Consider the following 12,632-nt stretch of genomic DNA (forward strand, 5'->3'; position numbering starts at 1 on the left):
TGAAAAGTTATTCAATATAGTTTTTTTTAATTGAAAACAAAATATATAACAGTATAAATGTTAATATAATAATTGGCTAATTTTTCGACTATTACGGCAAAATATTACTTAAAATAAAAAAAATATATTTTATGTTAATTTTTACAAAACATTATTACTTACATAAAAGTAAAATATATACACATACTCTCTTTTTTTCATTTATTGTGATTTTTAACTATGTTTCATTCATTTATAACATACGTAATTATTTAATATTAACATTAAATACTACTAATTAACATTATTTCTTATTACATTTTAATATATATAAAATGCTATAAAAGAAATCTTGTTACTAAGGGACGTATATTTTCTTATGCCTCACCGAAATATCTAATCCTGACTCTGACTAGAATCACAATGACCATTTGACCTGGGTAGTAAAGGTTTAGAAGGAAGAAAAGATAAAATAGAAGAAAGAATAATAGCTTCAACCAGACCGATGTCTACCTAAAAAGCTTTCAGAAATTCACATAATGCATTATTTTCTTGCTCGTTTCCTTCCATGTGATCATTGCATTGTTCATTTCTCGGCTCGATGTTTGAAACGTCACAGTCATCATGCAAAGCTGGCACGATTGTGGAATATTTGTATAAAATCGCTGAAAAATTATTTTCTTGGAATTTATCCCCAAAATCGTGACAGTTACGGGATAACATATTTCAAAAAATTTGACTATAGTGAAATTTAATACTTTAATCAAATTTAGTAACATTTAATTAAACTATTTATATTACATTTTACTGTTATATTAAGGTATTAATAAATTCAAGAAAATCACATAAAATTTTTCGAAATATCATGTTATCCTATAACTACTATAATATTTTGAGCATAAATTCTAAGAAAAAATTCTCTCCATATATGATAAAATGCGTAATAAAATATATGCACTCAAAATATACTAGCAATTAAAAATTTGTAGACAAAAATAACGCCAAATATAGATAATATAATAGTTTTTAATTGAAATGAGTTAAAGTTGGTAAATCAAAGTGTCCCAAATTACGCACACTCAGATATGCACATCACATAGCAGTGAAGATGTTCCTAACTATGACATTTTTATTTTTCATTTTGATTTTGCGTACACCGTTGCGATTAGAACGCTCTCGTCGTCACATAGGGGCATGCGTCCGGGATTCGTATGCGTGTGCAACAAAAAAATTCGTGCCGAATGTGTAAGCATGTATTCGCAATTCGTTTTACGCGATTGTGCGCTATTATTGTAAGAGTAGTCGTACGAGCTTTCGCAAGACGGGTCGTGCGAGTAAGTCACAAGAGTATCATGTAAGAAAACTGTAATGTGGAAATAAACCCGAGTACAAAAGCACAAGCATTTTTCGAGAAGCGAACCATCTCTCTCACAAGGCAAGCGCCACAAGGCAAGAAGAGGAAAAGCGTATATACATACACAACATACACATAGGGGTAATAAGCTTTAGCAACAACACAAAGCATGGAAAAATTCTTACCTGAAATTTTGATAAAAATTCCTGGATAATCCTAGAATGTTCACAGAATCGATTTACAAATTTTGAATGAATATCCTGGTTATGCAACTGCTGCTTCGTCCGTTTATTCAATAGATGAGCATGAGAGCATGGCTTTAGCTTAACAAAGGGGTCCGAGACCTGTAATTATTGTTGTATATCGTTTAGCCAATTAATCGCGTTAGCCAATTAATGGATTCAGAAAAAAATCTAGCCGTAATTGCATTTTCGATCTTATGAGCGGAATAAACAATTTTTATAGATATAATTACAGGTTGGAAAACAAACTAAATTTCCGCCAAAATAAAACGGAGCTTGAAAAGTGGCCGGTGTTATATAAAAATAAGTTAACTTTCGTCAAGACAGCGCTTGACTCAGCGAATGAGTTAATTTTGAAATGCAAAGTCCCATCCCAGCGATCCGATTATGTATGATTTTCTTTTTTAATCTTTTTAAAGAAAAATGTTTTAAACACTTTTAATTCGATGCATAATTAATTTGCTGTTTTTGACTAATAATCCTTGAAAAAATGCGACATAATTGAAGGTTCACCGGATTAGAGTATGGCAAACTAGAGTAAAAAGCTGTGTTAATGAGAAAATAATCCGTATAAAGTTAGATTAATGTTAGTTTTTCTTTCTATTTTTGATAATATAAGTATGAAGGAAACAAAAAGCAAACCACAAAAAACAAATAAAAACAGAATGTATTTAAAAAAAAATAAAACGTACCTCTCTTGATAATTGTTAATATTCAAAATTCTTCACAAATAATTAACATAAATATTAACTTAAGTTAATCTTTAAACTAGTTGTTAGAATTACATTCGTTCTTACAATAATTTGTTTAATAATTAATAATTATTAAAACTCAAGTAATATTCTAAATATGAACATAAAAATTAGCTCAATATTAATACCAGCGCTTATACAAGATGTCTTATTTTATAATACTGTAAAATTAGGTAGCATGTTATTTACATAGCAACAACCATTTTTCGGCAAAAGCAATTTTTTAGAAAAATACCGGAATTTTTCTGATTTTTTCCCAGCAATTTAACAAAAGCGGTTTAAACTCTATTAAATACGCATGCAGACATATAGTCCAATCATTCCTAGGAAGAATATAAGGCTTTCACAATATATTAAACGCCATTTGGGTATCATCATGTAAAAGTTTTGGAAATCACAGAATTAAGGCGGATTCTTAATTATTCGTCCGATTTTAGCATTAAGGATTGCCAACCAAAATATTTAGAGGATATGTCTCGGTTCTCTATGTGGGTGTGTTCCTATATGCTGATTTCTGGTATAGCATCCAGTAGCCGTCATGTTGCACTCAATATTGTTACTGAACGAACGTTCCCTTTCTTCAGTAAAATAATTTCAATAAAAACTTAACCTGCAAGATAATCCGCTTTAGTTCCGTTTTCTAACATGTATTTGCATGATTAAATTTATGATTAAGAAGATATTAGTTTTCTTCTTTACTTTTCTTTGATATTATGTAAAGCTTGTTTAACCGTACAATTTCTAATAAATACGTAATTATTTAAAACATATCGAAGTCTTATGGATATCTGAAAAATATTTTATTAAAGATATCCTCAAAATATTTCTCAAAAAGACATCTTAAAATACATTTTTAAGATGTTTACCACATAAAATTAAGACTAATTTATGCAAACAATAACCATCAACTTATACCAAAACCGGTAAAATTCAATACTAGAATTTCAATGTTCCAGAATAAGTTAATGATTATTATCTACATAAACTAGCCTTTAGACTTCTAAAAAATATCTTCAAAGCATCTTCACAGATATCTGAAATATCTCAAAATATTACGTAAGATTTCTTTTAGATCGCTAAAAAATGTCCTTTCAAAAATTGCAAGACATCTTTCAAAAATCTAAATCTTTTCGTTTATGTGGGTATACATTGTTTTGTATATCTGTGTACCGACATAGCTATACCGAAAATTATTTTTAATTCTTGTCTCAAGTGCTGAAATGTAATTCATAACAAAAATACAGATTGTTTATTGAAAATTGTTTATGCAATTTAATTTAAGATATGATATTTGCCCAACATCTTTTCAATAGATTCAATTAAAACTTCACCATTTAAACACGTGCGAGAATATGGTCGGAGTACAATTATCTAGGTTAAGTTTTTACTAAAACTATTTTACTGGAGAAAGGGAACGCTTGTCCAATATTTAGTACAACATGGCGGCTACTGAATACTGAACTAGAAATCAGCAAATGAGAACACACCCTATATTGTGAGGGTGCTATCACATGCGGGGTAACTTGCGTAAGTGTAACTTGCGTATTCTAGTAATTCACTAAAACATATTACGCCATTCTAAAGGTCGATATTTACAAAAGGGGTATTTAGCGGAATTGCAAAAAATGTGTAAATAGTACAATCAATTGCGTCTCGAAAAAAAATTATCTTAATTTCGACAATGCATGCAAATGTATAAATGATACGTATATTTAATTAGCTTGATTCATATTGTACCAGCTTAATATACTATTCTTTAAATTTATTGCCGAAATTAAGATAATTTTATAGAAAGTTACTAGATAGTACAAGTATCAAGTGTAAACTAGGCCATAGTTTTGCCCAAAAATATTCCTAAAACATTTAGTGGAATTTTGAATATACCCAGGGTATATTCCGAACGATGTTGGTTTGACTTATTCTTTTTTCTAAAAGTTGGCAGCCATGTAACTAAACGGAGAAGTGTTCCGCACTCATCGTTTAATCTGCAAACATCGTAATAAATCATGGACGCTGTGTTAAACCAGAAAAGATGTCAAAAATGTATTCTTTAGAGATACAAGATGATAATGAAACTTATAATTTTTTGGTGCCAAAAGATATTAACGATTTAGCTCATAGTGATAAATATTGTAATAAATTATTACAAAAACAACTCCGTTTAATTACATGGCTACCAACTTTTAGAAAAAAGAAAAAGCCAAACTAACACCGTTCGGAATATACCTCCAAAGTATTTTACTTAGGTAGGTTTTTTACAAAGAATTATAATCCTCCCGCACTGTAATTCGATTAGGTTAATTTCATTTTCTTTTTTACTTTTTTTAATGTCTTGTAACATTAGCCGTATCTAAATTTATAGTTTGTATACTTAGAGAGCAAGTACTTTTAAAGCAATTATAATTCACTTTATGAGTTAAGATCCCAATTATCTGTTATTTAAAGTTAAAGTAATTTTTATTAGCTCGTGTATTTAATCAAATATTTAAATTGATTGTTAATGTTAGTGCAAGTAGAGAATATTATAATTTTAAGAAAAAGTTATTTCATAAATTGATTTTGTATTTAAAAAAAATTTTTTTTAAATATTTATGTACAAGCCGCAACTATATCGGCAAAATTAAACGTACATTAATGCACGTTAAAGTATGCTATATGTTTAGTATATTAAATACAATTTATTAGAATATATCTAAGGCCCAGAAGTTCCTGCGAAATCTGCGAGATGAGCACCGTTATGTACAAGTTGTGTTTGTGACGATCATCAATTCTCGTCTGGCGCACAATCTGTTGAACGTGACACCGACGTGCATCGATATAACTTGCATGCAGCGGTGCTCAAAGCACAATATGAAATCTCGCACAAATTTACAGGCCTTAAACATAACTCCAAAAAATTATTATAAAGGTATGTAAGTTCAAATATATTCAGAACATATGAGATTTTGAATCGATCATCATTTATTGGAATGCACCATTGAAAATATTTTTGTCAAGAATCACCATGGCGAATGAGACTACTTCTTCAGTCATGAAGGACTGACTTAAAAGAAAGGAATAATACTGTATTTGACAAATTCGGATTTTCTTTAAAAGGATTGAAAGTGCAAGAATAAGAGGAACATTGTTGAAAACAAAGAACATATAAACAAATTTACATGTAAATAGAAACATTTTCAAGTCGTTTTATGAATAAATGCCTGTTAAATATTAATAATTCCGAAAGGTTTGCTAGCAAGAGCTGATGAAGAAAGACAGAAGGAACATACAAAACTATAATTAGAAGAATTCTTAAAAAATTGATCGAGGTAATATTTTTCGCAATAAATTCTTTAGTTTTTTGAGATTAGGAGGAATAGTAGGGATGAGCACAAGCATCAAATAAATAATTAAATTGATTAGTAATTTAATTTCGTAATATTACATTCGCGAATTTTAAGTTTGGCAAAATTGCGGCGCGCAGTTTGGGGGAATCTTGTAAATGTATATAAATTCACTTAGAAAAAATTATTGAGTACTAACTGGTTTCGACCGATATTCATTATTTCAATTTGTTCTTCAAAAATTATTCTTTTACAACATACTCAGAAAATAATTATTACTCAGACATATAGTTAAATTAATTTTAAAAATAAAAACAATTTTTCAATGCTTTATGTTACAACCACAAATAGACTCGAAAATTCCAATATACGTATGCACGATTGTCTCTTCATTAATAAACACGAAGTAGGAGGTTTTGTATTAGATACACAATATTATGCGTGAGCTTCAATTTAAAATTGGAGAGCCAAATTGGCCTAGCAGATCGAGTTATATAAAAAAAAGGGAAAGGAAGCGGCGAAGGAAGAACTACCTGAAATCCATAAGATGGATCGAATTTGCTGACTCGCTCCAAAATCTTGCGTACCATCGACTATCTCAAGAGAATTCAAAAATGAAACTTTAAATTATCTACAAACAATACAAACGAACAGAAGCATCTACGGTACACGATGTAGGGCAACAGTGCAATAATGCAATGGTAGTAATGGTAGATAAAATATTTCTCTCACGGGTTTCATCTACCGCGAACTCTTTTGGAAGATCAATTCAAAGTTAATTTTTCTCTTAAAACTGTCAAAACAAAACTCTTCTGAATTAACAATAAAGACTAATGGGTTTCCCAGAAAGTAACCGCCAGAAAATAAAAATGCATTATAAAACTATCTGATCTTACTTGTTCTTCATTTGATTTCAATGAGACTTTGTTTCAACAAAGTTTTAATTCAAAGTTTAATTAACAAGATACCAAATGGCATAGACATAAAAAAATAATGAAAGGAACATCCCATTAATTTGCTATGTGTGCAAAAGTAGATAAATTAGTTCCATTTGAATCTCATATTATTCAAACAATAAATGATGAATTAAGAAAATCACGTATAATATTTAATTTTGCAATACGAAGAAATCTTTGATTTAGAAAATAATATTCTTGTGAATACAATAAATATATTTCGCACATGTATTAACAGTACGACTCCATCTTTGCATTTTGATATTTCTTAAGAAAAAATTTCAATTACCGATGTAATTACCAATACATCGTCGAAAATGAGCAATAAAACAACTTTTGAACAGAATAACAGAAAAACAGAAATGTCTGTATAAAAACTGTCGGCATTTCCTCTGAGAAAACATTTAATTACCAAGCTATTTAGCACCGAGATAAAAAGCTTACGATAAACTTGACATAAACGCTCCACTAAAAATATGTCAATGTACAATGCCTCCAAGAATGCAGTTACATTAAAAAATTTTTTTATACAATTTAAAATAAAAAAGTATATGTATCTTGATACCCGATTTACATAGAAGCAGCATGTGTTGAAGAAAGCTGAACATATTCACCTTAAAATAAGACAAATGTGTTGCCGATCAAAATTAGATCTTAACTGTAAGAGAATGCTTTATCTGATGGTATTAGACCCATGTGGACATACGGGATCCATCTGTGAGGATGTACAAAGAACTCTAACCGATTAATAATTCAACACCTGTAAAATGGTATCATTCGTGCAATCACGAATGCTAGTTGGTATCAGCGTAACGAAGACTTACACAGGGACCTAAACCTAAAATTTGTCAACAAAATAATAAAAGACTTCGCTGAATTACACGTAAGAAGCCTAACTCATCAGTCATCATACTAACATTGAAGCCATCCCATTTTTCAACTCTAGGGACGATCCGAGAAGACTCGAACGCAAAAAAACCTCTTGATTTCATCGTGCAATGACTTTGTAGCATATTTTTCTTTTTTTCTCAAATCTTAAATCAATAGCAAAGGGAGCTGGATAATGATCCAGCCTTTACAAATCAACAAATCTCTATCGGCGGTATTACTCATTTAAACGGAAGTTTGAGATTGTAATATGCAATATTAAATAAAATAAATAAATAAATATATGTGGAAATACACCACAGTAGATATTTCGTAACGCAAAGAAAGAATCGGCTAGTAGAGTATTGAAGTAACGGAGCTCGTTAAAAACGAGTTTTTCAATGTTACGCAAAATTCTCATTAAGCTATGATGACATTGTAATATCGCTTTCAAAAATGCTGTCGCTCTTTCTTTCGTTTAGATCGATATGGGAATATATCCTCTATAAAACAAGCCGACCTTTATGAGAGATCCACTCGCTCTGTAAACCTCTCAATAATCCTGAGTGCTTTCCCAAATATTTTATCATGCTTACGTCCTTGCAATCCGAAAACAAAGCCGATCAACATTTAATATCCGCCAATCGATTTCCTGACGAAAAAGATGCTTTGACATAGAATGAGATTCTCTCGGCTTCTGTGAGTTATCTAACGTCGTCTATCTACCTGAATTATACAAAGTGACCTCGTGCCATCTCTACGAACAAAGAGATAAAACGCGTGCACGTGGGACAAATTACGAAAAACTATGAAAATAATCTAAAAAATTTTATTACACATCTTCGCGTAAGAGAGAGCCTACAAAATGTCCTCTGACGACCATAAAATTGCCATTTTGTCTTAACACCGAGCAGGTTATCTTTAATTTTATGAACCAAGGGAACGATAAAAGTGTATATAATTTCGCGAGTGAAACGTGAGTATTTTTAAATAGCATTTTGTTGCTATTAACAATTTAATCAGACAAAGAATTCCTGAATGAGACAAGAAGGCTCCTCCTTGAGCCCAATGATTTTAACCTTATCACCGACAAGGTTATAAACAAGATAAAGCCGCTTCAAGGTGTAACAAAGCGCCCTGGGCATCGCTCTGTACGTGCAGAAAACCGTCGCCAAGTACGCGCGCACTCAGCCGTGTCGGCACCACCGCGCTACGCGCAATCGTCGAAATCGGCACGCTCCGACTGCGTGCTCGTGCTCTGGACCGATTCCGAGCGGCGGAAATGCTGGTCCCCAAGAGGACCCAAACATCCACCTCGAACGTCCCCGACGCTTCAGAATCAAAGTATATAAACAGAGAGACGTGAGAAAGCTGGGCTCTTCATCTCCAACTAATCGGACAATCCCGATCCGCCAACTAGTCTTTCCGGAGAAGTCTCCCAGGCTCGCCGTGGGGCAAAGCCTCTGCCGAACGTTCTCGGCGACGCGACGGACCGAATCTCGCCTCACGCTTCTATCAGCTACGGAATCAAGCTAGTATTTGGTCTCTGCCAAGAATTATTGGCAACCGGCGCCTCCTAGACCATCTTCATCTCGACGACACCGATCGAACGCGGGGTAAAGTGTCTTTGCTTCCGTTAAGCACTCTCGGTACGGCCAGTGCATCCTCGCTACACCGCACGATACAGCGTTCACGTATAACTCGCCGATAAACGGGCGCACCGAGTTAAAAGGTCGCGCGTCTATTGTTCCGTGGCGCAGGCTCCCGTCTGCGCGTCCCGTCGGCCACGAAGCGCGCCGCGCGCGTCGAGCAGACAGCCGCAAAAACCGTACACGGAATCCATGTGCGTATCTACAAATAGACCGGCTCAGCTGATCGCGCACAATACATCGCGAGCGCGTTATCTCCCGAATAATCGTCGCTGTCAAAGGCACCCGACGACGCTGCGAAATATGAGCCACGACCGAATCGATCACGAATCCGTAGCGGTCATAATTTGCACCGCGGATCAGACCCGTAAAGGAATCTGATCTACGTCAAATTGTAATGTTCGAATCAAGCCCTTCATGTACCAAGTAAACTTGTAACATGTTCTGAGTATCTGTTTCCGCTAACGCTTGTAATTGTTGTAATGTCACTTTAGCTTTTCTTAATAAACGTATTTCTGTTATTTTCGTAATCACACAAGTAATCTAATTCTCTCGGACCCCTCTCGTGCCCTGAAAGCCCGATAAGCTAATCCGTGCGTGAAAAAGACAAGTTGTTACAAAGGCTATAGATTAGGTAATAAAAATATAAATGTTATTTGTTAGACGACGTTATATTGATAGCTGAAAATAAAGACGACTTTCAACGCATGCTGCGCACGTTCGTAACAGAGGCGAAAAAGTATAACATGTTAGTTTTGACATCTAAATTTTTAGTAATATACAAAGAACCTATACGCTGTAAATTGAAAATAGAGTGATATATAATAGTACAAGTAATGATCTTCAAATACTTGAACATCAACATTTCCAGTTGTAAAAACGGATATCTTTGCCTAAAGCAACAAGCACTACAAGGAGCAAGGATATTAGAAAATCTCAGGATTTATATATATATACATATATATATATATATATATATATATATATATATATGCTATGGAAAAACAAATGCCTTAACACAGAAAGCAACATCAAGATCTATAAAACTATAGTAAAGCTAGTACTAATCTATGAAGCAGAAACAAGAGCGGACACGAGCAAGACAAAGCAATTAGTACACAAATGATCACACTGAGAACAATAATTGGAAAAACAAGAATGGACAGAATAAGGAATGAGACAGTGAAAGAACAATGTGAAATGATATTATGAAATTCTGCAAAAGGAGAAAAAAGAAATGGAATAATCGCGTAACAAGACCATATGAAAATTATTTGATAAAAATAGCAAGGGATCTCGAACCATGGAGAAAGAGACAATCGGGAAAATCACCAAAGAGATGGGCAGAAAGCTGGAAATCATCATCAGTAGAAAGCCTAAACGCGTGAAGAAAAACAGACATTCGAGTCTGAATAAAAAAGGAAGAAGAAGAATTTGATCCTAGAATTTGAATCCCTTTCAATGCATTATTAATGTAAAGTCACCAAACTTTTATCGTTAAAATTTTTATATCTGCGATCGCTTGGAAAAAATATAAACTTTTATTAAAATTATCTAAGAAATTAAATTATATTAATGCGATATGAAAAAATTTCTTATATCATTAGATTGATAACCACTATCATAAAGGCCGGGTATTCATAGTCGATTCTTATTTCAAGATCGTCATAAGTAACATCTTAAGATGCTAATACGGCTCTCTGATTGGTTGATGACATCTTAAGATGATACTTACAACAATCTTAAATATAAGAATCAACTATGAATACCGGCCAAAGTCCTCTAGTATATCTACTGTGTAACATCTATCTATTTTGGAGTATTTACTAATGTTTAAATATCGTAATCTATATAATTCTATGGCTCCTGATCTAATCTTGTCACTCAAGCTGATATGACATGCTATTTCGGAGAAATTAAAGACGATACTAACGATAAATATCGATGGTATGTTATCCAATGACACTATTATCAATCATATTCGCAAAGAAAGCAAGAGAAATCTGTCTTCTTACCTGCTCGATGGTTGTCTGAAGGATCTGGCATTTGTCAGTCTTGCCAGAGCTCATGTCCGTGGAGGAAATCAGCTCGGTAAGATCATCGACATACAAGTTCTCATGGGTCCGTCGTCTTTTTTCATTAAGGCACTTATTACTGTAAATAATAAAAATTTAAAATTAATGTACTTTCTATTCTAAGAGGATTGCTTTAAATTTAGCTCTGAAATGATACTGGCCTCAATACCAAATGACAAAATTAATTAAAAATTATTAAAAGTATACGTATATTATAAATAATTGAATTGCTAGAGATAACAGATAGAATTAAAGTTACTAAAGATAACAGATTTAAGTTACTGAAAAATTGAATTAAGTTACTAAGTTAAACAAAAATATTTAAATAAAAAAATTTGCGTTTCAATGTATAACTTTAAAAAACACATTAAAATAATTTTTTATTATATGTAGCCGATATATTATAAACAATCAAATATTCAGAATTTAAAATGATAAAATTTTTGTTAATATCTATACCTATAAAAATGTCAAAAAGTTGTCTAAAATATTTGTTTTCAAAAAATGCAGAAAGAAAAAGGATCAATCTTTCTTTGTTATTATTTTATAATGTTTCTTTAGTAGTTATGTCTTTCTAGTAAGTTTTCTAATTAATAAGTTTTAAAATAAAAATCGTTATATTTAGTAATTATAGTAAAAACAACAAGCGTCAGAAAGCATCGCCATTACTTCTGTGACTGCAATTTCCTCCTAGTTTTATCGCGTCGAAGAACGTTGGCGTTCGTGATAAGAAAAGTATCATGTTCTTCTGTATAACTGTATCGACTCGTAAATTTGTTCTGACACAGTTCGCCGTACTCGCGTTTTACGCTTTCGCACAGCTTTTTAATAACAGAATGCTAATTTCAACTACTTCTCTAAAAAATTTGGAAGATGATTGCTGTAATCTTTTAAATTCTGAACGCGTCCCAATATTCATACTTCGAATTTTAAAAAATTCACTAAAAGCGAGACTCAATTTTTTTTTAATTTAAAAAATTTAGTTAATTAACTATAACTCACGTTTTATTCGGAAAGTTATCAATCCTAATTGGTCAAAGAATCAGTTATTAAAATTGCAGATCTAAAAATTTTATTCTGAAAATTCTATATGCGCCGCGCACGTAACAAAATGCCGTAGAGCATTAATAAGTAAAAAAAGATTTCGCAATTTTATAAAAAAAAATTTCTTTAAATGCTGAACCAATTCTTTTCATCCCATTGAAACGTTTAGTTGACCTTGCGTGACGTCGGTCCAGTGACTCTCGCTTTGTTATAATACCACTCTGCAATTTTAATACTGTCTTGCCAGTTGCTATCTTGCTATATAAAAAACGAACAAAATTCAGCCGCAGCATTAAAATCGAGAGCGATATAAGCAAATTCACGTTTTTTCTACGTTACAAATATGAAACGTTACCAATAACTCGTAACATAAAAAAATATTTTTTTTTTA

The 12,632-nt window shown here is 32.2% G+C and overlaps 1 protein-coding gene across 14 annotated transcripts in view; it reads right to left on the reverse strand.

Annotated features, from left to right (window-relative positions):
• LOC105197264 (nuclear receptor coactivator 3) overlaps positions 1-12,632 on the reverse strand; it is a 163,471-nt gene that overhangs the window by 44,941 nt on the left and 105,898 nt on the right. For 11 of the 14 annotated variants that reach the window (XM_026133202.2, XM_026133197.2, XM_026133198.2 and 8 more), the window contains 2 exons: positions 11,138-11,276; positions 1,519-1,677 (listed from right to left, as the gene is read on the reverse strand). In XM_026133202.2, the coding sequence (XP_025988987.2) occupies positions 1,519-1,677; positions 11,138-11,276 (298 nt within the window). The remainder of the gene's footprint in view (positions 1-1,518; positions 1,678-11,137; positions 11,277-12,632) is intronic. The other 3 variants (XM_026133205.2, XM_026133200.2, XM_039447280.1) reach the window with 1 other exon arrangement.

This window comes from Solenopsis invicta, chromosome 3 (assembly GCF_016802725.1).
Source record: "Solenopsis invicta isolate M01_SB chromosome 3, UNIL_Sinv_3.0, whole genome shotgun sequence".
NCBI lineage: Eukaryota > Metazoa > Arthropoda > Insecta > Hymenoptera > Formicidae > Solenopsis > Solenopsis invicta.